Here is a 26,247-nt window from a genome sequence, read left to right on the forward strand (position 1 = left end):
AAGGGTCACCTCTGCATTTATTCCAACAGCAAAACAACACCAGAGAGAAACGGTCTCCGAAAGAGAAGCGTACACCGGGAAAAACACGACGGGGTCATTACAAATGGCAATAGGAGTTCTTTTTTTCTGTTCCGGACGTCAGTTGTATCGTGTCCTGGTGATTTCTCCCGTTTCGAAAGGAGTTTAATGTCGCGTTTCTACTTTATTAGAGAGAGGCACTGAACTTTGGGGAACGTGACATCCACCCAGTATTACTAGTAGGTTGATAAATACAAATGTTCTTTTTCCCCCGTATTATACCTCGCGAAATATAACGATGGCCAACTCCTTACGTCGAAATTTAAACCCTTCTCACGCTACAAGACAGTACGTCAACATCGCCGCGGCCCGAAGCGCAACTTCCGGTATGACGTTGGCCGAAGGGGGTAGGATAAGTACGTCACAGCCGGGGGAAGCCCCTATCATGTGAGAGGGGTGCGGCGGGCGGCGAGCCCCCGGGGGCGAAGAGAAGCTGATTTGCGTGGGGTGTGGAAACACTACACGACCGGGTAAGCGAGCCGGTTTTTTTTTTTTGTTTTGTATTTTCAGAACATCAGAACAACCGCAGAGATGACCATCGATCCACTCCGGACGTTTCCTTTTTTTTCCTCTTTGGCCTCCAAAATAAAAATAACTGGGATCCATCGTGGCGTTGCCAAATTAAAACGTCAACCACTTTTCGTGCTCTTCATGATGAAACCGTCATGGTTGTGTAAGGATACGTTACGTCACAGACCGGCGGCGCTCGGATGTGAGGAGTGTCGTCACGTTTTTGAAACGGGCAAGTCAGACAAGATCTCTGACCAGATCTCCGAAAAACCCAAACCTGTAAGATTTAATTTCAATTCAGTTTTTTTATATAGCGCCTTTCACAACAAGAATGCCCCAAGGCCCCGAACAAAGGAGTTGTTCCACACACCCCCCACCCTCTGTGTACAGTAGAGCCCCCTGTCCTGACTGGAAAGCTCACTGAAATGTGGTTTGAAAAAATGCCAGCTTTCTCCCTGAGCTTTACAGAAAAGGAAAAATAATGACAAATCCTACAGACTATAGCACAGAGAAAGAGAGAGAGAGAGAGAGAGAATTATACAGTCTTGCCGTGTTCAGACAACCACAATGAAAACGTGAAACATTTTCATTTGTTTCTGGAGAGAAGCCGGGGTATCGGCTTCAACCACAGGCCTGGGCGGCTTGTTCCACACCCCCGCCACTCTCTATGTACAGCAGAGCCTCCTGTCCTGACTGGAGTGACAGTAGAGACGGGGTTCATGGGTTATCTGGAGGGGGACTTCGCTCCAACAAAACGCCCAGCCCTGCTGCTCCTACCTCGGAAATGTGGACTATCCAGTCCAAAGGAATAGTTTCAGGAACCCTCAAGAAATTCCATCCGCCTCCAAAACTCATTGCATTAAGAAGACTCATTTTAAAACGTTACCTGCATGCCCCAGAACACTTAAAGTCGCCAATCAGCAATAAAATGTTGATTACTGATGCTCACATTTTGACATACAATTAATAATGTCTCAGCTCCTCCCCCTGTCTCACATGACTAGATTTCACCCCTATTAAAGGGAGCGAGCGCCTACACCGAACGGAATGTCGTTCTCAGACGTGTGGCCCGATTCGCCCAAAACCCAGAATTCGGATGTTGACGGGGGAGCTGCACACCTATCATACCCCTGTCATACCTGTCCAGCAGGGCCGGGGAGGGGGGGGGCACGTTCCTCTTTCGACAAGAGCAAAAGCAACAGCAGGAGGCCTTCCCTGGAGCCGCTGGGGGACGGCCTCCTCCCACCTGGACCTGTTTCATCAGCGCCGGTCCGAGGGAGAGGGAGGCGGGCAGGAGAGGAGGACCATGGCCACGGGCGACAGTTCCTCCCGCCCCGGAGGTGAGGATCTGGTCCGCTTCACCCCCCCGGCGTCCCGTCCCGCCGGAGGAGAGACGGCTCTGCCCGGCCTGCAGCCCCGCGGGACCGAAGCACAGGGCCGGACAGCCTGTTCCACACCCCCACCCCCCTCTGTGTACAGAAGAGCCTCCTGTCCTGACTGGAGGAGCTCACCCAGCTGTGTCTGGAGAGGAGCCAGGGTATCTGCTTCAACCACACGGACTGGGCGGCTTGTTCCCCACCCCCACCCCCCTCTGCGTAAAGTATTGTTTGCAATGCAGTTTCCTTTGCGGACTCCCGGCGCTCCCTGCGTCCTACCACAGGGATGGCCGTCCGGAGTCACCAGTGGAACTGATGGAGGGCCTGCGGCCTTGCAGCGGGTTCGAAGTCCTCTCTTCAGCTCTGAGGCCTTATCATCACTCAGGCTGCTGCGAACGGTGACTGTGGTTTCCTGAGTTTATCTCTGAGTCTCACTGGGAGAGAACTGTTTGTCCCTCTGCACACACAAACTCTGACCGCAACGTGCTTCTTCCTGCACCGCTATAGCGCCCCCCCCAAACGGATGTGTACCCCAACACTTGAATTTCCACACACTCTTTCAAATGGACTCCCCAGTTCATTTCTCCCAGTGCTCCCAGCTCACCTGCCTGGAGTGAGAGGGATCGGGCCCAGAAAGCTCTCTCATTCTAAAACGGTACGACACTTAGGCACAGAAACAGCGGGAAATCAAAGGTGACATTCTGCCCGTCTGGCTCGTGTTCGGTTTTCATCTCAAGTCTGAATTGCTTCAAGGGGACAGCGACAACAACACTGGCCTCACTGGCCCAACGCTGACGACGGCTCCCTGTATGTACAGCCGGCAGCCATCTCATCCTGCAACTCACAGCTGGCAGCCCCCCCACTGGAGCCCAGCAGGTGTGAGCCTGGTCAGTAACTGGAGGGGAGACTCCTGGGAAAAACTAAGGCTGCTGCTGGAAGAGGTGTAAGTGGGGCCAGCAGGGGGCGCTCTCACCCTGCGGTCTGTGTGGGTCCTGATGCCCCAGTATAGTGACGGGGGACACTGGACTGTAAACAGGCGCCGTCCTTCGGATGAGACGTCAAACCGAGGTCCTGACTCTCTGCGGTCATTAACAATCCCGGGGTGTTTCTCGAAAAGAGTAGGGGTGTTACCCCGGCGTCCTGGCCAAATTTCCCATTGGCCCTTACCAACCATGGCCTCCTAATAATCCCCCTCTCTGAACTGGCTTCATCCCTCTGCTCTCCTCCCCACTGAGAGCTGGTGTGTGGGGAGCGTTCTGGCGCACTATGGCTGCCGTCGCATCATCCAGGTGGGGGCTGCACACTGGTGGCGGTAGTGGGATTCCCCATGACCTGTGCAGCGCTTTGAGTGGAGTGCCAGTAAAGCGCTATATAAGTGTAAGCAATTATTATTATTTGCAAATCACTACTTATGTACTTTGTTTTTTTCTTCAGAAATGTGTTATGCACTTCAACAGGTCCTCAGGCGTGTTCTTTCCGTGTCGCGTTTCTCTGGAAATCAGAATCCGGCCACTTCAGAGCAGCTTGTCCGCTTGAACAGGTCCTACAGCTGTGAAAATCTGCTCGATGCTGATCTGCTTTTGTTTTCTGTTGGTGTGGCTTCAGTGCAGCCGCTACAGGTGTAGACACAGACACACACTCACAGATCCTGGACAGGACACCAGTCCATCACAGGACACACACACACTCACACACCCTGGACAGGACACCAGTCCATCACAGGACACTCACACACCCTGGACAGGACACCAGTCCATCACAGGACACACACACACCCTGGACAGGACACCAGTCCATCACAGGACACACACACTGTGAGCAGTGTGACAGCCGATCCGCTGTGAGAGCGGACAGGAGTGTCTCCCTCTGGTGGCTGCAGGCGGTACTGCTGGCGCTGTGGAGTCTGCACCAGTAACCCCCCCTGGGAGACGCACAGAGATCATTCTGCACCAGTTACCCCACCTGGGAGACTCATAGTGATCGTTCTGCACCAGTAACCCCACCTGGGAGACACACAGTGATCATTCTGCACCAGTAACCCCACCTAGGAGACACACAGTGATCATTCTGCACCAGTTACCCCACCTGGGAGACTCATAGTGATCGTTCTGCACCAGCAACGCACCACAAACACCTGGATCACACTGTAGAATACACACAATGCACAAAAAACACATCAGGTGTCACACTGTCCCCCCAGTCTGTGGAGGAAATGCAGAGGGCAAACAGAGGTTGTGACCTCTGACCTGAGTGACTCTCCCAGGGCGCTGGGCGCTGCTGCAGGATTGGTCTCTGTGGGAGACACTGGGCTGCGTGTCAGTTCACAACACCGCAGAGCCATTAACCCTGCTGGAGAACAACCTGCAGCTGAACACACCCCAACGCTCATGTTTCCACAGACGCAAACTCGAGTGGAATGGCATCCAGACACTTCACTGCTGGACTTTTAACAAGCTTCAAGTCGGAAAACCACCCAGAACGTCCTCTCGCTCAGTGTGACAGGCGCTTTTATTAGAAAGAAGGGAACCTGACATCTTTTTAACTTGACATCTTTTTATAAGCGCAGTGAATTCTGCGCCGTACAGAAGTACAGAATGTGAGTCAGTTCAACAGCAGTTTTATCAGGATGTTGATGAAATAACATGTTCATGCTGCTGAACTTCTGTAGTTTCTCTAAATGCAGTATAATGAAAGCAAATGAGATCTAAAAGAGAGACCATGTTTGACAAGTGCAGTATCACTCGAAGCCCACAGAGTTGTGTGAAGAAGGCTAGAGTCTCCGAGCAGTCCCACACTGCCTGGACTGGACACTCTGCTGTCAGACTGGCTCCGAGTCTAAACTGGACACACACACTGGTCTGTGGACAAAACACACGACAGCAGAGTTAGACACTCAGAGCAGAGATGGAGCTGGACACCACACACACACACACACACACACACACACACACACACACACACACACACACTGTACTGACAGAGCTGGACATCACACACACACGCACACTGTACTGACGGAGCTGGACACCACACACACTGTACTGACAGAGCCAGACATCACACTCAGACACACAGACACACACTGTACTGACAGTTGGACAACACACACACACACTGTACTGACAGAGCTGGACACCACACACACGCGCACGCGCACGCGCACACTGTACTGACAGAGCTGGACATCACACACAGACACACACTGTACTGACAGTTGGACAACACACACACACACTGTACTGACAGAGCTGGACATCACACACACACACTGTACTGACACCACACGCACACTGTACTGACAGAGCTGGACATCACACACACACGCACACTGTACTGACAGAGCTGGACACCACACACACACACGCACACTGTACTGACAGAGCTGGACACCACACACACTATATAGGCCACAGGGGTCTGTGCAGGAGCTCATGGCAGCGACAACAGGTCCTGTCAGAAGCAGCAGATCACGTCTCAGGCAGCGAGTCCTGTCTTGGGCAGGAGGGTCCTGTCTCGGGCAGGAGGGTCTCAGACTCGCCTCCTCCCTCTTCTGCCGGGCAGAAAACCCGTCCGTCCGGCTGCTCCCTCCAGCGCAGGGTGTGGTTCCCCAGGAGACCCTGCTGGGCCAGCAGGTCATCCATCTGCAGACACAGACGGACTGAGCTGTGTGCAGTGACTCAACACTCAGGCATGCGGCACTGTAGGACAGCTCACACAGCGCCAGCGTGCACCTCAGACACAGCGCTAACACCCCTGGATTCGAGCAACACGGGTTCGATCTGTGAAACATCGTGTCGCAGAGCAGATCTGCTCCGTCTCTCCTGCTGAGCCCTTAATCTGAATCCCTGAGGATCAGGGACAGGAAGGTTCCCTTTATAGCCCACCTGTCGACATCTGGAACAGTCCGGCTCGTCGCGGACGTCCTCCTCGGAGTCTGAAACAATCCCTTCCTGGGGGAACCCCAGTCACACACCAGACACACTCAGCTCCCAGAAGGGGCTCCCGCCTACCTGCTCCAGGAGTCTCTGTTTCGTCTCGGCGTCGTTCTGAATCTGCTGTCTGCTCCCGGCGATCTTCAGCCTCAGGATGGTCCTCTTCCCCGTCCTCCTCTGTGGATCTGGGGCGACAGGCGTCGCAGGACAGAGAGATACCCGAGAGAGAGGGAGACAGAGAATGAGCACTGTTGCCCCAGTTTGAAAATTGAATCAACGTTTGCCACCACATTTGACTTGCAGTCCAGGGCGGTCCCTCAACACTGGTTCACCCCTGATGCAGGTGTGAGAGGGGGAGAGGAGGGGGGCCGGCCTGCAGTCGGGGGGTGTGGGGTCACTAACAAGGCCGACAGTCTCCTGGTTCTACACTGGAGTGTGAGATCGAGCGCAGATCTCTCCTCGCTCAGCGGTCAGGCGAGAGGCCTGGTCTGAGAGCAGACAGCTCTGCTGTCGCCACCTGCTGGTCAAACACGTGCAGAACAGGGAGTCGCCCTCAGTACCTCTGGAGCAGAGGAAGCTCAGCTGCTCCTCACAGCTGCGGTTTGTCCAGCTGCCCCCTCTGTCTCTGTCCAGGGCTCCACAGGGGCTGGAAGCAGGCCGGCCCGGGGCTCCCCCTGCGCCCCAATTCTGATAGACCAGGGGAGCCTCGTTCGCCCAGAACCAGGACCCCGAGACTCGGTTCTGCCTCAGGCCCAGCCAGACCAGAGTGGACTCAGCAGACTGGGCCCCTTCAGCAGCGTAGCTCTGCTCCTGGTGTGACTGGATATCCGCCAGGCCAGTGTGGCGAGTCTGACAGTGATCCAGGGCCTCAGCCAAGGACTTCTCCTCTCTCACCAGGACGAGCTCTCTGCTGTCTGGAAGAGAGAGACACAAATTAAAGCTGAATCTGTGTCTCTGTAGGGTCCCCAGACGCCCCTTCAGGACACAAACCCAAGTGGAAAACGGAGCCGTCCTCACCCCAGTGACAGAAGAAGGGTCTGATCTCACTGCAGTCTGTCTCTGTCCATCTGCCTCTCGGGCTGCCCTGCAGGTCCACCTGCGCACATCTCTGTCCACCTGCTGACCCAGGCTGCCCTCCTGCCCAGTTCCTGAAGCTGGACGCCCCCTGGTCTGACCACTTCCAGGGCTCGTTGTACAGGCCGATCCACACCCTGTGACCCCGCGCTGACCTCCAAACCTCCTCATTCTCACGGTGTGTACAGCTGTGAGACTACAAATCCCATAGTGCTTTGCAAACCACCATTTCCTGTTTCCTGTTCATTCTGGTGTCTAGTTAAATAGGTAAAGGTTTATTCCTGAAAAGAGAAGACAAGAAACACGTTTCAGCTGTGATGCCTTCAGCTGTGTGTACCAGCAGAATTCCTGAGCTCGAACCCATGACAGTTCATCATGTATAAAGTGGTACCAGTCAGATGAATTTGTAGCTTGAATTTTGTTTTTATTTCAAACTACCCTTTATCGCATGCCTTTGTTTTTTTCAGGACAATAACATTCTCTGTGATTTGGAGAGATCTTTGTGGTGAGTTTATGTTTTCTGATGCTGTACGATGTTTGTGATCACTGCTCTATCACACCAAGAGGCGTTAGTAGTGACAGCTTACTGTAATAAAGAAAATAAGATTAATAGATACATTCCAAGAAAAGGGGCCTGGATAGGTCTTTTCCCATGACGTGATGATCCCAGGGAAAAGGTAGTGTTGAAGTCTGTGCATTTTAACTTTGGTGTGTATATGAGTGCATATAATTTAGGACTACGTTTCCCAAGATACAATGCTCATCGCATAATGACTGCAAAGTGAGATGAGACTACAGATACCAGAATGTCCATGCAACCCAGCTCTTCCTGCTCCCTGTTCTTTTCTGTCTATACCTAAAGACAGATCTCAGATTGAGCCCTGCGTGCAGTGTCGTCTCACCTTGACTCTCACATATGAAGTAGTCCTCCTCGCTGCAGTCTCTCTCCTCCCAGAATCCCGCTGCATTGAGAACAGCGCAGGGGAGCTGACTCCTCCAGTGGGTGAAGGTCACGAGCTCTCCGCCAGACCACCGCCAGCTCTCTCTGCAGTCTCGGTACAGGCCTATCCAGGCTGTGCCACTGGGCAGGTTAGTGGTGTTGAGGACTGTGTCCATGTCTGCTGTGCTGTTGATGGAGGCCAGGTCAGTACAGTTGTCTCTGCAGTGTCTCTGAGCGTTGGCCCAGCTCAGGGGTGAGTCCACAAAGTAGAACTTCCTGATGAGGCCGGATCCAGGAGGACAGAGCACTGGGAACACAGAATTATGGGTTGTGTGCGTTTCTCAAATCCATCTGTATTGCAGCTCAAAGGGTCTGTACGCTCCAGAGTCAGGTTGTTTAAATCTATTGTGAGACATAGTAACACCACAGTCCTGCTGTCCTCCACCCGAAGCTCACTCGTCACCCCGCTGGTGAGACAGGTGACCCCCCGTCTGTAACGGACAAGTCTGTGGGTGACGGAGTCCTCTCTGTGGTGATGTGAACCAGCTCTGGCAGTGTGGTCAGCCCATCCATTATCTAATGTGCTTTGGCAACACTGATTCTACCCATCGGTCATGCTAATAAAGCACCATCGAGTTGAATTGAATAGAACGTCGCTTTATCAACCCTTTAAAATTTCTTGCATTAGGAACTTATCTTTTCATGAAAAGCGAGCTGACTCTGCAGTCACTGGGGAAGAGTGCAGGTGAGAGAACACATCCCTATAGCAGTAACAGCAGCAGCAGGAATAATGCTTCCTTACAGTTCTAGAGCTCTTTCCGGGACTCCCCCCTCAGAGCTCTTCCCAGGTCAGGGGGATCCGCTCCAGCCCCCCCCAGTGTGCAGCCCCCACTTGGATGATGCTCCAGTCCGCTCAGCACACAGCAGCTCTCAGTGGGGAGCAGAGCAGAGGGATGGAGTCAGTTCAGAGAGGGGGGTGATTAGGAGGCCATGATGGGTAATTCAATTAAATTCAAGGTATTTTATTAGCATGACCGATGGGTACAATCAGTGTTGCCAAAGCAAATAAAAATAATAAAATTAACATGGAACAAGACAAAAAATAGAAGTAAAATAAAATCTACAGACATGTTACAGACATTTACAACAAAGACATATTATAAAATATTGACAGCTGGATTGGCGGCTGGAGCATTATTGGGAGACAGACTTACTGTTTCTCAGGCTGTGACAGGAGATCACATACTGGCTGCCAGATCAACTGAGTTCCCTCCTCCCTCTTCCAGTAGGATTTGGACCTGTTGTGGTTTTGGCAGGTGTGGGAACTCTGGGATTAGATTTCTGAATTTCGGGAAGAATGTTTCTCTAATCCCAGAGTATCTGTCACAGTGCAGTAGGAAGTGCACCTCTGTCTCTATTTCTCCCCGCTGGCAGTGGGAGCACAGCCTGTCCTCTCTTGGCAGCCAGGTCTGCCTGTTTCGCCCAGATTCTATGGCCAGGTTGTGGTCACTGAGTCTGTACTTCGTCAGGGTCTGTTTCTGTTTGTTATTTTTTATTTTGGTGAAATATTCAGCTAGTGTGTATTGTCTGTTTAGGATCACTCTCTCTCTCTTTCCTCTCTCTCTCGGTTTGTTTGTCCCTCAATCTCAATCTTTCTCTTTGCCTGCTGTCTTTCTCTGCCTTCAACTTTGTCTCTCTCTGTCCTGTGGTGTCCAGTCAGTCTCTCTCCTCCTCCTCTCTGTCCTGTGGTGTCCAGTCAGTGTGTCTCTCTCCTCCTCCTCTCTGTCCTGTGGTGTCCAGGCAGTGTGTCTCTCTCCTCCTCCTCTCTGTCCTGTGGTGTCCAGTGGGTCAGTATTAGTGGGCTACACCCAGGCTCACTCACTGCGAGTGTGATCTCAGCAGAGTCTCTGTGCTCTTGGGACACTTGACTCACTTGTCCCTCTCCTGCCCCCTCTCTCCCTCCACGGACTCCAGCTGGAGGAGGTCCAATCACCACCTCCTGTGAGACAGAAGAAAAAGAAGGTGGGTAATGCTCTGATCCTCTCTTTATTCCTATCCAGTGTCCAGTCAGTGTGTCTGTATGAACCCCTCTCTCTCTCTCAGTGCAGTGTTCATATCCTGGAGTGTCCAGTCTGACTCTTAACGTGACTCTCCTGTCTATGCTTCAGAAGCGCTGGTGCGTCTTTTTAAACTCCCTGAGCTGCGTGTCGGTGGAGACAGATGATAAGGACGAGCCGATGGAGGCGGCGGAGACCGTGGGTCAGGAGAGGAAGAGCGAGGGAGAGGAGGAGCAGGCTGCCGGGAAGGACAAGAAGAGGAAGAGGAGGTGCAGGTGAGCAGACGGGGGGGCGCCGCCCGGTCGTGTCTGTGATTCAAGGAGGAGTCTCCTCTTGCTGCTTGATGTCATGGTGACGTCTGTTTCTGTGTCCCTCACACCTGCAATAACAATATTCTTTCCAGGTTCCTTTCCTGGTTCTGTGCCAGCTAAGATCTGGACTGGACTGGACTGGAGCTGAGGGACACCAGACTGGACTGGACTGGAGTGGAGCTGAGGGACACCAGACTGGACTGGACTGAAGCTGAGGGACACCAGTCTGTGATGGACCGAAGCTGAGGGGGCCCAGACTGGACTGGACCGGAGCTGAGAGACACCAGACTGGACTGGACCGGAGCTGAGGGACACCAGACTGTGCTGGACCGAAGCTGAGGGACCACAGACTGTGTTGGACCGAAGCTGAGGGACCCCAGTCTGTGCTGGACCGAAGCTGAGGGACACCAGTCTGTGCTGGACTTAAGCTGAGGGACCCCAGACTGTGCTGGACTGAAGCTGAGGGACCCCAGACTGTGCTGGACTGGAGCTGAGGAGCCCCAGACTGGACTGCACTGGAGCTGAGGGGCCACAGACTGTGCTGGACTGAAGCTGAGGGACCCCAGTCTGGACCGAAGCTGAGGGGCCCCAGACTGGACTGGACTGAAGCTGAGGGACCCCAGACCCCAGTCCGGACTGAAGTTGAGGGACCCCAGACCCCAGTCTGGACTGAAGCTGAGGGACCCCAGTCTGGACTGAAGCTGAGGGACCCCAGACTGGACTGTGGAAAACTTTCACATTATCTCAACCTGAGTCCTCAGATCGTCTGCATGACCTTGTATTATTAAGTATTATTTTAAGGTCCTGTGATGATTGTAAGATGGGGGGGGTCACTTAATAAACCCTTGACATTAATCTGTATTGTAATTATTTTTTTTAAATCTGATTAGGTTTTGGTTTTTTCCCTCCCCCCCCAACGAAATGAACGAACAGAGTCTGTCCTTCTCTTTCATCCCGGAGAGTTTGTGCTTGATGGATTGAGGCCGAGAGCCCTCGTCATCGGTGTGCCACCAGTTGGCGGGGATATAGCAGGGGAGGCATCGTGTCCAATACTCCTTGAAAAGCGACAGATTTCAAGCCACCTCCGTCTGAAGAGAAGGAAGTCGACCACGAAGTCCAGGGTGTCCTAGGAAGCTCTTTAGCCATCGTTTGCCCAGCAGCCATCTCACCCTGCAGCTCCTAGCTGGCAGCCCCCTCCCCACTGGAGTCCAGCAGGTGGGAGCCTGGTCAGTACCTGGAGGGGAGACTCCTGGGAAAAACTAAGGTTGCTGCTGGGAGAGGTATTAGTGGGGCCAGCAGGGGGCGCTCACCTCATCTCTGAAGCCCGTTTTTTTTGGGGGGGTCGTGAGGTCCCACGCAGTGCTTGGAAAAGAAAATGGCGTCTCTTTTCCCCGCAGGACGGGGGGGGGGGAACCCGTTTTTTTTGGATGTGGCGTTGCCTGAATTTCCGCCCTTGGCTGCTAGAGGGGGGTGGAGGTTGGTCTTTCTTTGACTTGGGGGTTGGGGGGGTGCTAATTCCACTGAACCCCACCCCACAGAAACCCGTGTTTGACGTGGGGGTGCTGAATGCGCCCTCTACGTGATTTTGTCTTTAAATTCAAGTGCAGCTTTTGTAACCGTTGGGCTGGTAACGGCTGGACCCGTTTCCCGTCTGTCCGAGGTGGCGAGTGAAGAGAGAGGAGGAGGAAAGGACTATATAGCGCTTTCTAAATACGTGTTTCTTCAAAAAAAGATTCGCGGGTTACTTCGACTTCGATCAAATCATAGTTTCAGCTTTAGAATCGCTCTGCAGTATCCCCGTGAAATCGGTAAGTTGCTCAAAAGCACCGCTGGCGAGAAATAACAAAATAAGTTGAGAAATAAGTTGTTTTTTTTTACCATTACTCCACTCTTATTGGTGTGATCATGCTGTAAAAAGATATTGAGAGGAGGTGCACCTCTACACAGAGAGTGGCGGGGGTGTGGAACAAAGCCGATACCCTGGCTTCTCTCCAGACACAGCTGGGTGAGCTCCTCCAGTCAGGACAGGAGGCTCTACTGTACACAGAGGGGGGCAGGGGTGGGGAACAAGCCGCCCAGCTGTGTGGCTCCGCCCCCTCCCCTCCCCAATGTGACTCTGCTTGTCTCGGCAGGATGATGCACCAACAGAGATGCCGCACGGCTGTGCACGGTCGCAGCAGGACCCGGGCCCGGCGAGGCGTCGTAAGTCCACCCCTCCCGCCCGCCGTCCAGCGTCCAGCGTCCAGCCCTCCTCCGACTGACCTCTCTGCCCCCAGCAGCGCTCGCTGTATTATAATAATAATAATAATGCTCCACACTCTGACCCCTAAACTCCCGATACCCTACAGCTCCACACACTGACCCCTAAACTCCCGATACCCTACAGCTCCCCACACTGTCCCCTAAACTCCCGATACCCTACAGCTCCCCACACTGAACCCTAAACTCCCGATACCCTACAGCTCCCCACACTGAACCCTAAACTCCCGATACCCTACAGCTCCCTCCACTGACCCCTAAACTCCCGATACCCTACAGCTCCCCACTCTGACCCCTAAACTCCCGATACCCTACAGCTCCCCACACTGACCCCTAAACTCCCGATACCGTACAGTTCCCCACACTGAACCCCACAGTCCTGATGGCCGAGAGGTCTCTGCTTGCTGTAGTGATTGAGTGAGCTCTGTGGACCTGACCTCTGTCTTGTGTCTCACCTGTCCAGACTCTTACTGGACACACTGTACACACTCACCTGTCCGGACTCTAACTGGACACACTGGACACACTCACCTGTCCAGGCGTAGTCTCTGCTCCTCATCCCCCCTGCGTTGTGTTTCCTCCTCTCCCCGCTGGACAGAATCCCGTGGTGTCTTCTTGTCTCCCCGAGCTCGTCCAGAAACTGGAGAGGGCGGCCAAGCTGCAGCTGGAGCTCCCGGGGTCGCCCGGCTCGTCCCGCTCGGGCTCGTCCGGCTCGTTCCGCTCGGTGTCCCCCCCCTCCGCTCCCCGCCCCCGGCCCCCCCCTCCGGCAAGGAGAGAGGCTGAGATGTCTGACAAGGCCAGTGGGGCAGAGTCTGTCCGTCTGTCCTTTTCTCCTTCTGTCCGTCTGTCCTTCTATCCATCTGTCCTTTTCTCTGTCCTTCTGTCCTTTTGTATGTCTTTCTGTCCTTTTCTCTGTCCATCTGTCCTTCTTTCTTTCTGTCCTTTTCTCTGTCCATCTGTCCTTTTCTTTCTGTCCTTTTCTCTGTCCCTCTGTCTTTCTTTCCTTTTCTCTGTCCTGTCCTTCTGTCCATCTGTCCTTCTGTTTTTCTGTCTTTTTCTGTCCTTCTGTCTTTCTGTTCTTTTCTCTGTCCTTCTGACTTTCTGTTCTTTTCTCTGTCCATCTTTCTGTCCTTTTCTCTGTCTTTCTATCCATCAGTCCATCTGTCCTTTTCTCTCTTTTTGTCCATCTGTACTTCTCTCTTTCTGTCTTTCTGTCCTTCTGTCTGAGTCTCTCTTTTTCTCTGTGTCTGTCCCTCTCTCCCTGTGTCTTTCCATGTCTCCCTGCTCTCTGTCTGTCCTCCGTTGTCCCAGCTGGGTCTCTCTCCCTGTGTCTCTCCGTGTGTTATCCTGTCTGTCTCTCTGTCTGTCCTGCGTTGTCCGAGCTGGGCCTGTCTCCTCTGCTCTGTCTGCCTTCAGCTCTGTTCGCCGATGTCCCGCCAGCCCGTCTCTCTCTCAGCCTGTCTCTTGACTTGCAGGAGGAAGAGGAGGTGGAGACAGCTCCTCCTGCAGGAGAGAGAAAGGAGGTCAGTGCTGGTCCCACCCTGCCTCCTGTCCTGTCTGTCCCTGGGTCTCAGTGTCTCTCTCTCTTTCAGCCCTGTCTGTCAGTGTCTCTCTCGGCCTGCTGTCTGTCTGTCCCTGCCTCTCTGTCTCTCTCTTTCAGCCCTGTCTGTCTGTCAGTCTGTCTGTCTGTCCCTCGATCTCAGTGTCTCTCTCTCGGCCTGCTGTCTGTCTGTCCCTGCCTCTCTATCTCTCTCTTTCAGCCCCATCTGTCAGTCTGTCTGTCCCTCGATCTCTGTCTCTCTCTCTCTCTTTCCTCTCTCTCTCGGTTTGTTTGTCCCTCAATCTCAATCTTTCTCTTTGCCTGCTGTCTTTCTGTGCCTTCATCTTTGTCTCTCTCTCTCCTTCCTTTCTGTCTCTCTCTGTCCTGTGCTGTCCAGTCAGTGTGTCTCTCTCTTCCTCCTCTCTGTCATGTGGTGTCCAGGCAGTGTGTCTCTCTCCTCCTCCTCCTCTCTGTCCTGTGGTGTCCAGTGGGTCAGTATTAGTGGGCTACACCCAGGTCACTCACTGCGAGTGTGATCTCCGCAGAGTCTCTGTGCTCTTGGGACACTTTACTCACCTGTCCCTCTCCTGCCCCCTCTCTCCCTCCTCGGACTCCAGCTGGAGGAGGTCCAATCACCACCTCCTGTGAGACAGAAGAAAAAGAAGGTGGGTAATGCTCTGATCCTCTCTTTACTCCTGTCCAGTCAGTGTACAGTCAGTGTCCAGTCAGTGTGTCTGTATGTACCCCTCTCTCTCAGTACAGTGTTCATGTCCTGGAGTGTCCAGTCTGACTCTTAACGTGACTCTCCTGTCTCTGCTTCAGAAGCGCTGGTGGGTCTTTTTAAACTCCCTGAGGTGCGTGTCGGTGGAGACAGATGATCAGGACGAGCCGATGGAGGCGGCGGAGACCGTGGGTCAGGAGAGGAAGAGCGAGGGAGAGGAGGAGCAGGCTGCCGGGAAGGACAAGAAGAGGAAGAGGAGGTGCAGGTGAGCAGAAAGGGGGGCGCCGACCGGTCGTGTCTGTGATTCAAGGAGGAGTCTCCTCTTGCTGTTTGATGTCATGGTGACCTCTGTGTCTGTGTCCCTCATACCTGCAATAACAATATTCTTTCCAGGTTCCTTTCCTGATTCTGTGCCAGCTAAGATCTGGACTGGACTGGACTGGACTGGACTGGAGCTGAGGGACTGGAGCTGGACAGGACCTGAGGGACACCAGACTGGACTGGACCGAAGCTGAGGGACCCCAGACTGCGCTGGACCGAAGCTGAGGGACCCCAGACTGTGCTGGGCCGAAGCTGAGGGACCCCAGTCTGTGCTGGGCCGAAGCTGAGGGACCCCAGTCTGTGCTGGAACGAAGCTGAGGGACCCCAGACGGCTGCACTGGAGCTGAGGGACCCCAGTCTGTGCTGGACCGAAGCTGAGGGACCCCAGACTGTGCTGGACCGAAGCTGATGGACCCCAGTCTGGACCGGACTGAAGCTGAGGGGCCCCAGACTGCACTGAAGCTGAGGGGCCACATTCTGGACTGGACTGAAGCTGAAGGGCCCCAGACTGGACTGAAGCTGCGGGGCCCCAGACCAGACTGGACTGAAGCTGAGGGACCCCAGACCCCAGTCTGGACTGAAGCTGAGGAATCCCAGACCCCAGTCTGGACTGAAGCTGAGGGACCCCAGACCCCAGTCTGGACTGAAGCTGAGGGACCCCAGACTGTCCTCAGAGTCCTCAGATCGTCTGCATGACCTTGTATTGTTAAGTATTATTTTAAGGTCCTGTGATGATCGTAAGATGGGTGGGGGGGGGGGGTCACTAAATAAACCCTTGACATTAATCTGTATTGTAATTTTTGTTCTTTTGTTAAGCATCAATAAATTTTTTTTTTAATCTGTTTAGCTTTTGTTTTTTTCCCTCCCGCGCCCCGAAACGAACGAACAGAGTCTGTCCTTCTCTTTCATCCCGGAGAGTTTGTGGTTGACGGATTGAGGCCGTGTCTCTGGAGAAGAGTAGCGGTGTTACCCCAGTGTCCTGGCCTGATTCCCCCCCTGGTCTTGTCCCATGATGGCCTCCTTATCACCCCCCCTCTCTGAACTGGCTCCATCCCTCTGCTCTCCTCCCCACTGAGAGCTGCTGTGTGCTGAGCGGACTGGAGCATCATCCAGGTGGGGCTGCACACTGGGGGGTCTGGAGGGGATCCCCCTGACCTGGGAAGGGCTCTGAGTGGAGGGTCCAGAACTGGACCGGGGACACAGACCCCTGGACTGACTGGACCGGGGACAAAGACCCCCTGGACTGACTGGACCAGAGTCACAGACCCCCTGGACTGACTGGACCAGAGTCACAGACCCCTGGACTGACTGGACCAGGAAATGCCTGGGATAAATCAGTGAATCGATCTGTCAAATCAGCCAACTCTCTGACAACCCAGCAAGCAATTAGATCAGTCAAAAAACGAGTTAGTTAATGAACAAGTTAGTTGAGTTAGTCAATGATCAATTAATCAGTCTGGGCTGTCAAGTGATTTTTTAAAAGCTCTCCCTGCAAAACCAAAGTCAGCTCTCCCACTGGTTTCTGGAGCTGGTGCTGAACTAACGTCTTTCATTCATTCCCAGGCTTAACAACATCCAGCACCACCACTCCTGCTCCCACAAGTCACATTGAGTATGGCTGGAACACCACTTCAAGGGTGTGCACTGGGAACACTGAGTATCCTCTGAACACTGGGAGTGCACTGAGAACACTGGGTATCCTCTGAACACCGGGTGTGCACTGAGAACACTGGGTATCCTCAGAACACTGGGAGTGCACTGGGAACACTGGGTATCCTCTGAACACTGGGTGTGCACTGTGAACACTGGGTATCCTCTGAATACTGGGTGTGCACTGGGAACACTGGGTATCCTCTGAACACTGGGAGTGCACCAAGAACACTAGGTATCAGTGTATCTGATCTCCTCCATGAGGACTCCTTCGACGTCCTGACTCTCCCCTGTGTCTCTGATCCTGTCTCTGTCTGTGGCTCTTCTGTGAGTTTGACCTTGAGAGATCTGTAATGCGGAGTTCTCAATGGAGCAGTCCAATATGATGGTCAATAAAAGGTCCAGCAAAGTCAAAGCTGGTCGCTCCCAGAACAGGACAACGCAAGCTCAAGTATCAATTCATGAAGTTTGTGGGTTTTAATGGATCCGGCCTGAGCAAGCCTGGTTCAGTTAGCAAACGGTCGGCCCACGATCAGCTTTCAACTCATTTCACAACTGCGGTCTCTCACCCTGTGTTTTGGGTTGTTTCAGAACGCCTGGAGAAAACGGACTCCGACTACTGCCTGGCGCAAACCCCACTCCCAGCCGGTGACGGTGAGATCCGAAGACCTTTTAGAACAGGACTTGTAAATATTCCCCTTCCATCGTCGTCAGAAGTATGAAGTGGGTCTGCGGGTTTTTTTAAAAAAAACAGCGATGCCGACTTTGTCTTCACCCGCAGCGGAGCAGGTCAAAGTTTATCCCTGCGCTGGAAGGACAGGAAGAGAGATGCGGCGTTTCGGCCGCGGAGCCTCCTTTGGGAGGCGCGGAGCCTCCTTTGGGCGCGCTGTTTCTGGTGCGATCTTGTGCAGCTGACATTTCACTGTTTTAAACGAACAAGAAATTAGATTGCTCATAGATCACTTATCCTATATAAACACAGCGTAATTGCCCTCCGAAAATCCTCTTTTTCTTGTTCGTTTTAGAGACCTTGATCGAAACTGATTTTAGATGTCAGAAAGGATTTATTTTCTCTGTATTTCCTACATTGCTTTGTTGAGATTTTAACTTTATATCTAACTTTATATCTAGGCTCAGATTTCAACTATAAATCGTACAGTAATTAATAGCAGTAAATACTGATGTTTTGCACCCTCTTACCACAAAAATATATATGTTTTGTAGCTGGGATGAACTTTATTTCGTACGCGTAGCTACTGCGATTCGGACACGGACGGTTAAACATGGCGGCAAATCAGACACCCAGAGAGGGGGGGGGGGGGGGCGTCTTCTCACCTCCATAACTAAAATGCCAAATAGGAGTGGCTTAAGCGACATACACAGTCGTGTAACTGACAGTTTGAGGTAGCCTATCATGTAAATTTCGATTTGTTGCTGATACAGATGCAGCCATTCAAAGTGAGCGGTACAGACACCGTGGTACAGATACCGCAGGTATGATGACACAGGATACCGCGGTGCGTGATTGGTTGACCGACAGGGGCACTCGTGGTCCGTTGGTCTGTCGTAGAAAGACTTACTGTAAACGTCTTTACTGTGCCCGTTGTAGATATTGAATTTTACCACTGAAGGGAAATCTTAGTAGCTGAGCATAAAAAGAATAGGAGCATACTGTAACGCGTGTGAAGGCCATAAACGATATTAATTTTGGAACGTAAACATACAGTATATAGCTGGTCTTGGTACTTTAAAGAAAAAAATACACACCGGTATTCCATTTCTCCCTAAACATTGTAAGCTTCAAAGTCTTTAACTAACGTGATACCAGAGTCAACAAGCATACTTTTAGAATTTGATTAAAAGGGAATATAATATGGAATCGCGTATCTCAAGAAATTAATAACGGTATGATTATATCCGTGTACTGCGGCAGGGCTGTGTAGGGCTGTATATAATATGGAATCGCGTATCTAAAGAATTTAATAACGGTATGATTATATCCGTGTACTGCGGCAGGGCTGTGTAGGGCTGTTTCGCCTACCTGATCGTGTGAGCTGTCTTGTAGCCTACTGGTCTAGGTGTGTGATTACCAACTGGCAGGTTGTGTGTTCAAATCCAGCTGGTGCTGGACTTTTCATTTTTATTTATTTATTTTTTAATCGCGTAACATAAACATATTACCGTATGCAAACTGTACTGTATACAGTATGTATATGTATATTTAATGTCTTAACTGTGCCCGTTTAATTGAATTAAAAAAAAAATATTTAACACGAACATTAAGCTGTTTACATCTTCCGCCTGAGAACAGTCACCCGTTGCTACCCAACGCAGAATTGTGATTGGCTGACACTATCTGACACCCCTCTGATTGGAGAAAAAAGACGTGCTGGTGTGCTATACACACTACCAGGAAGAGGATTTCTTTCTATTCAAAACGTGTATTTTAAAAGTTTAAGAAGTAAAAACCTTACAGCGTACACAGATTTCTAAACTGATCAGGATCGTTATCTTTGTCTTATGCATAATAATGTTCACCGCTCTGTCCAGCAAATTAATAATAAACTTTATTTTATATAGCGTTTTAAACGAATAAGTAATTAGATTGCTCATAAACCTAATCACTTGCTTTTTCTTTTTATTTAGGCTCAGATTTCAACTATAGATCGTATTATTAATAACCATAATAACAACCAACCAACAAAAACAACCATATAAACATAATGGTGGTGCTGGACCTTCCAGTTTTATTTATTTATTTTTTAATCGCGTAACATAAACATATTACCGTATGCAAACTGTACTGTATACAATATGTATATGTATATTTAATGTCTTAACTGTGCCCGTTTTAGTATTGAATATTCATATCTAATTTTACCACTGAAGGGAAATCTTAACATAAACATACAGTATATGGCTGGTCTCGGTACTTTAAAGAAAAAAATACACACCGGTATTCCATTTCTCCCTAAACATTGTAAGCTTCGAAGTCTTTAACTAACGTGATACCGGAGTCAACAAGCATACTTTTAGAATTTGATTAAAAGGGAATATAATATGGAATCGCGTATCTCAAGAAATTAATAACGATATAATTATATTCATGTTGCAAAAGAACTGCAACGGACATAAAAACTCCCTTGCATGGTTTCATTACGACCAGAATCGGTCTTGAGATATTTTTAACTTGACTTACAGTTTTTGAGAGGTATGTCTTAACACCGATACTACAGTGCTTAAGTATTGCTCACGTATATGTTTCTAGGTTTATATTATGCATTTCATACGGTCAAATTACTTTTGAGCAACTAATAAGAAGCGCGAAACGGTATGCGTTTTACTTTCGTTTTGTGCTGGGACCCGTGGATTGATTATAGATATCAAGTACATACAAGTCATTTTTTAAATGTTGTAGTTCGTCTTGAAAAAATGTTACGAGTACATCATCTATCAACAATTACACAGGTTCAATTTCCATATTGCAGATTTTGGTTACGTAATATTATTTTCTAAATTTCACATTGTGAATATATGATTTGGGCAAACAGAGCCGCAAACAAGTACATTATAGGTTGTTGTTTTTTTTTGCAGTTTTATCTAGAACAAGCGATGCTTAAACCTTTGTCTGATTCTTGTGAAACTATCCACACGACAGTTACAGTACCTAGGAGTTGACTTCAGTGATGTCACTGATGGGATGTTTCTAAAAATCCATCCTCTGTAAAACATCTTCTCTAGTTGTCCTGCATATGTATTCGCTAATGAAGCTGTGTGTTCTGAGCCTGGAACTCTACATTTCTGTATGAACCAGCTTAGAGGGCTAAAGACAGCTTGTGTTTAAATTGAGTGTAAGGCAATTTATGCTTCTAAAGTCATGGTCAGCATTTATTATTGTACTGTGCTGTAAACTTGTTCTGTGCCTAGTCACATTATTTTATAGCGTTTTTATAGTGTTATCAAATCCGGTGGCGCTGTGTGTTAGTTTCCTGCCTCCCATGTCACATGGTCTGTGATTGAATCCCATGGAACTATGACTTAATTTTTTAACAAACATTTCTTTGAAAAAATGAAACGTTTCCCTTGGTCAGAGATTAAATAAAACCTCACTCGCACCAAACAAATTTATATTTCTAAATATCACAACATGATCGAATTTAAGTATTTTTAATAACAATGAATAGTCACCTATGCGTTACAAAATAAACATTAATATTGATTTGAATCGCGTTTTGAACCAGCTACCAGTTAACACTGTACTTCCTACTTTGAAAATACCTATGATACCGGTTTAATTCATCACAGCCAGCACTCCGGCAGAGAGGGGGTTGTACTCGTAAAGTAGAAGCAGGCGAGATTTCCAGCGAAAGACACCTCCCCCCCCCCTCATACTATTCAAATTGTATTACAGCATTGTAATTACACATTGTAATTGTATTACACATTGTACACATGCTTAAAAGAGAAGAGAGAAAACGCAAGCCTTCTTCAGGTGTGAGGGTCTTCTGCTCAGAATGAAATGCTAAAATGTAATGTAGGCTCTGAATGGGTTCAATTATGATTTGGGCTTGATTAAGGTCGCTGCCTTTCATCTAAAACCCTACTTGAATCCTTCTAAACTAAAAATCAGTGTTAGTGAGTTCTAAATAAAGAGGTATCCAGGTAACAGTGAAACGGGCGGACAGTCTGGGTGAGATCGCCCGTTTTCCATGTAAATAGTTCCCTGGTTCCGCACCCCTTGGTGTTTCTCTCGCTCTCTCTCGGGTCACCTGATCATTAGCTCGAAAGATTTCAGTGCTTTGTGTATATTCTAATGGTAGTGGGGGCAGGGTGTGTGGGAACAGGTTTGGTTGAAATTGCATTGGAGATCTATGTTCTTCACACCTGAAACATTTTCTCTGAAAGCATTTTAGCCGACAGAGCAGTTTAGCCGATCTTGTAACAGCATGTTACAGTTTACTATTATTAACCATATTAATTAATGGCTTAATGCCATTTTTTGACCAGGCACGAATATTCTTAAGTCCATATCTTCGCAAGGGAATCAGTGCGAATTGCTATACTAATTAAATGACCGCAGGCACTTTCCACCCCCTCTGCCAGCAGGAACATTCCTATTCTTAGCTCAACAGCTCATTACAAACCGGGTTTTTTTACACAGCGATACAGCTTTGTGTTGTGAATCTGTTTTTCCGTGTTTACAAAGAAAGTGGAATACAGTGATACTACCTGCTATACAGATACATATGTTTAGATATTTAGACCCTTAAATTAATATCATTATTAATAATAATGATTATAATGATAATAATGATAATCGGCCAGTGAAAGCTCTGTTGTCCTTCACATCAATGCCTGGAACATTTTACCGAACCCAGGATTTTACAGAGAGGGAGGAGGCGCGGAGCTCAGCAGTACAGAACGAACATTCTGCTGCCTGGAGCGCTTATGGCAGCAATCGCGTCTGCATTTATAACTTAGTTTTTAAAATTAATCAAGCAATATGAAGCATCTATTTACTTTTAAGTCCCTTACTTATCATTAAGCACAGCTTTCTCACCACTTAGACTACTTTTTGATACCATCCTTAGTCAAACCAGAAACGTGTTGTTCTGTCTAATGACATTACAAGTGGAAAGATTACAGATTTTAAACGTCTTTTATTTTGTTACGTTATACATTTTAGAAACGTTTCATCCATACAAACACCACAAAGCTATTTTCGATTGTATTTCTGAATAGTATGTTACACTTAGTTCACTGTTTTAAATACATCTAATTAAGAAAGTTAGGTGTTAGCATAAACTATTAGCAATCAATAATATTAAATTTAGCACTGTAATAAGCTGTTGCACTTTCCCCCGCATCTTGTAAAAATATATTTTCATTGTTCAAATATACATTAAGTCTGACTATCATATAATAAGTTAAATACAAAACTAAAGAAAAAATAAGGTTAAATATAATTCAAAATATTTTGCTAACAATGTTAACTGTTTATGAATAATAAAATGTATTAACTAAGGAGTAGGATGGCACAGTTGTTGGTATGTTTTTTGTTTTGTTTCTTTTTCATAAATACAACAGTAGTACCTGATGTCTCAGTGGCTTTCAAAATTAAATTATGCATGCAAACCTGTGAACTAGAAAGATAACTAAGATATCCATCCATTTATAATGGTGGCGAAGTGGTTAGCATTGCTATCTTGCAGCATTGGGGTCCTAGGTTCAATTCCTGCCATCCTGTGTGTGTGGGGTTTACATGTTCTCTCTGGGTTACATGGTTTTTCTCCATATGTGTGATATGACTCCCTCTCGCACTCCAAAACATACTGGTAAGTTAATTGGTTTATGGGAAAACTGGCCCTGGTGTGTGTGTTTGTGTCTGTCTGTCCTGTGATGGACTGGCGCTATGTCCAAGGTGTATTCTGCCTTGTGTCCGTTGCTTACTGGGATAGGCTCCAAATCCTCTGTACTGGATAAAGAGATTAGAAATAGATGGAACTATACACAGTGTTAGAAACCCACTATGAAATGGCAGCATCTCACTGAGAATAAAATATTTTATAGTGCTGGCCTTTTCACCTCTCTTTCACATCAGTATCCATACCTAGTTATTTAAACAAATTACCTCTAATTATAAACATCTTAATATGCTGGCTCTGTGGATCCGCATCAGCTATGTTTGCCCATTCCTTCAATTCATGTGCATCCAACACACAGTTCAATACTAGTAACTGCACAAAATCTAAAATACAATCCTCATTTCAGTATCTATGTAAACATACAGTCTGTTAACTTCATCATCTTCATCAAAAGTATGCCTAACCCCATTAGGAAGTGTTCTTGTTATCAGTGTATTCCTTAGCTTTCCCAAAATTATCTTCTTCTTACCAACATCTCTAGTCTTTTATCCTGCAATAACTCAGCCAACACTTAAATCCCCAAAAGCTGCTTGTGTTAATTTCTTTAAATCACAAATATCATGTGTAAATACTGGCCATGTAATACTCTGCATTGTGGAATAATAGTTTATTTTAAAGGGAACTAGAGAAACTAAGAACTAGAGAAATCAAGAAAGGCTTTTTTTTCTAGAATTAATAAATGCACATCCTGTTCACTGGGGAAATTAAATCCACACTGAGCAATCTTCAATATGTTCAGAATATGACAGCAAGAATCCTATCAGGGATGCATTACACCTGTTTTCAAGTCCTTGCACTGGTTACCTATCAGATTTCGAGTCAACTTCAAAATCCTTATCCTCCTTATATACTGTCCTACAAATGTTATTATTGATCTCCGAATTATTGTACTTGACATGACTTCATTCAGCCTTTCCTGAACGTCTATGACAGGCAGAGAGAGTGCTGTTTCTGGTGCGATCTTGTGCAGCTGACATTTCACTGTTTTAAACGAACAAGAAATTAGATTGCTCATAAATCACTTATTCTATATAAACACAGCGTAATTGCCCTCCGAAAATCCTCTTTTTCTTGTTCGTTTTAGAGACCTTGATCGAAACTGATTTTAGATGTCAGAAAGGATTTATTTTCTCTGTATTTCCTACATTGCTTTGTTGAGATTTTAACTTTATATCTAACTTTATATCTAGGCTCAGATTTCAACTATAAATCGTACAGTAATTAATAGCAGTAAATACTGATGTTTTGCGCCCTCTTACCACAAAAATATATATGTTTTGTAGCTGGGATGAACTTTATTTCGTACGCGTAGCTACTGCGATTCGGACACGGACGGTTAAACATGGCGGCAAATCAGACACCCAGAGAGGGGGGGGGGGCGTCTTCTCGCCTCCATAACTAAAATGCCAAATAGGAGTGGCTTAAGCGACATACACAGTCGTGTAACTGACAGTTTGAGGTAGCCTATCATGTAAATTTCGCTTTGTTGCTGATACAGATGCAGCCATTCAAAGTGAGCGGTACAGACACCGTGGTACAGATACCGCAGGTATGATGACACAGGATACCGCGGTGCGTGATTGGTTGACCGACAGGGGCACTCGTGGTCCATTGGTCTGTCGTAGAAAGACTTACTGTAAACGTCTTTACTGTGCCCGTTGTAGATATTGAATTTTACCACTGAAGGGAAATCTTAGTAGCTGAGCATAAAAAGAATAGGAGCATACTGTAACGCGTGTGAAGGCCATAAACGATATTAATTTTGGAACGTAAACATACAGTATATAGCTGGTCTTGGTACTTTAAAGAAAAAAATACACACCGGTATTCCATTTCTCCCTAAACATTGTAAGCTTCAAAGTCGCTGACCATGCGAGCTGTCTTGTAGCCTACTGGTCTAGGTGTGTGACTACCAACTAGCAGGTTGTGTGTTCAAATCCAGCTGGTGCTGGACTTTTCATTTTTATTTATTTATTTTTTAATCGCGTAACATAAACATATTACCGTATGCAAACTGTACTGTATACAGTATGTATATGTATATTTAATGTCTTAACTGTGCCCGTTTAATTGAATTAAAAAAAAAATATTTAACACGAACATTAAGCTGTTTACATCTTCCGCCTGAGAACAGTCACCCGTTGCTACCCAACGCAGAATTGTGATTGGCTGACACTATCTGACACCCCTCTGATTGGAGAAAAAAGACGTGCTGGTGTGCTATACACACTACCAGGAAGAGGATTTCTTTCTATTCAAAACGTGTATTTTAAAAGTTTAAGAAGTAAAAACCTTACAGCGTACACAGATTTCTAAACTGATCAGGATCGTTATCTTTGTCTTATGCATAATAATGTTCACCGCTCTGTCCAGCAAATTAATAATAAACTTTATTTTATATAGCGTTTTAAACGAATAAGTAATTAGATTGCTCATAAACCTAATCACTTGCTTTTTCTTTTTATTTAGGCTCAGATTTCAACTATAGATCGTATTATTAATAACCATAATAACAACCAACCAACAAAAACAACCATATAAACATAATGGTGGTGCTGGACCTTCCAGTTTTATTTATTTATTTTTTAATCGCGTAACATAAACATATTACCGTATGCAAACTGTACTGTATACAATATGTATATGTATATTTAATGTCTTAACTGTGCCCGTTTAAGTATTGAATATTCATATCTAATTTTACCACTGAAGGGAAATCTTAACATAAACATACAGTATATGGCTGGTCTCGGTACTTTAAAGAAAAAAATACACACCGGTATTCCATTTCTCCCTAAACATTGTAAGCTTCGAAGTCTTTAACTAACGTGATACCGGAGTCAACAAGCATACTTTTAGAATTTGATTAAAAGGGAATATAATATGGAATCGCGTATCTCAAGAAATTAATAACGATATAATTATATTCATGTTGCAAAAGAACTGCAACGGACATAAAAACTCCCTTGCATGGTTTCATTACGACCAGAATCGGTCTTGAGATATTTTTAACTTGATTTACAGTATTTGAGAGGTATGTCTTAACACCGATA

General features: G+C 48.0%; 2 protein-coding genes across 2 annotated transcripts; both read right to left on the reverse strand.

The window, feature by feature from the left end:
• Positions 1 to 4,150: 4,150 nt before the first annotated feature.
• On the reverse strand, positions 4,151 to 7,217 carry LOC138225116 (macrophage mannose receptor 1-like). The gene is made up of 5 exons (XM_069184114.1): positions 7,197 to 7,217; positions 6,914 to 7,166; positions 6,457 to 6,810; positions 5,975 to 6,081; positions 4,151 to 5,605 (listed from the first exon to the last, which is right to left on the reverse strand). The coding sequence occupies exons 1-5, from the start codon at positions 7,215 to 7,217 to the stop codon at positions 5,432 to 5,434; spliced, it is 909 nt and encodes a 302-aa protein (XP_069040215.1). The 3' UTR covers positions 4,151 to 5,431.
• Positions 7,072 to 14,950, reverse strand: LOC138225162 (splicing regulatory glutamine/lysine-rich protein 1-like). The gene is made up of 4 exons (XM_069184433.1): positions 14,654 to 14,950; positions 13,069 to 14,040; positions 7,873 to 8,217; positions 7,072 to 7,251 (listed from the first exon to the last, which is right to left on the reverse strand). Exons 2-4 carry the CDS (start codon positions 13,688 to 13,690, stop codon positions 7,226 to 7,228), a joined length of 993 nt encoding a protein of 330 aa, XP_069040534.1. The 5' UTR covers positions 13,691 to 14,040; positions 14,654 to 14,950; the 3' UTR covers positions 7,072 to 7,225.
• Between the last annotated feature and the right edge of the window lie 11,297 nt (positions 14,951 to 26,247).

This window comes from Lepisosteus oculatus, chromosome 26 (genome assembly GCF_040954835.1).
Source record: "Lepisosteus oculatus isolate fLepOcu1 chromosome 26, fLepOcu1.hap2, whole genome shotgun sequence".
NCBI lineage: Eukaryota > Metazoa > Chordata > Actinopteri > Semionotiformes > Lepisosteidae > Lepisosteus > Lepisosteus oculatus.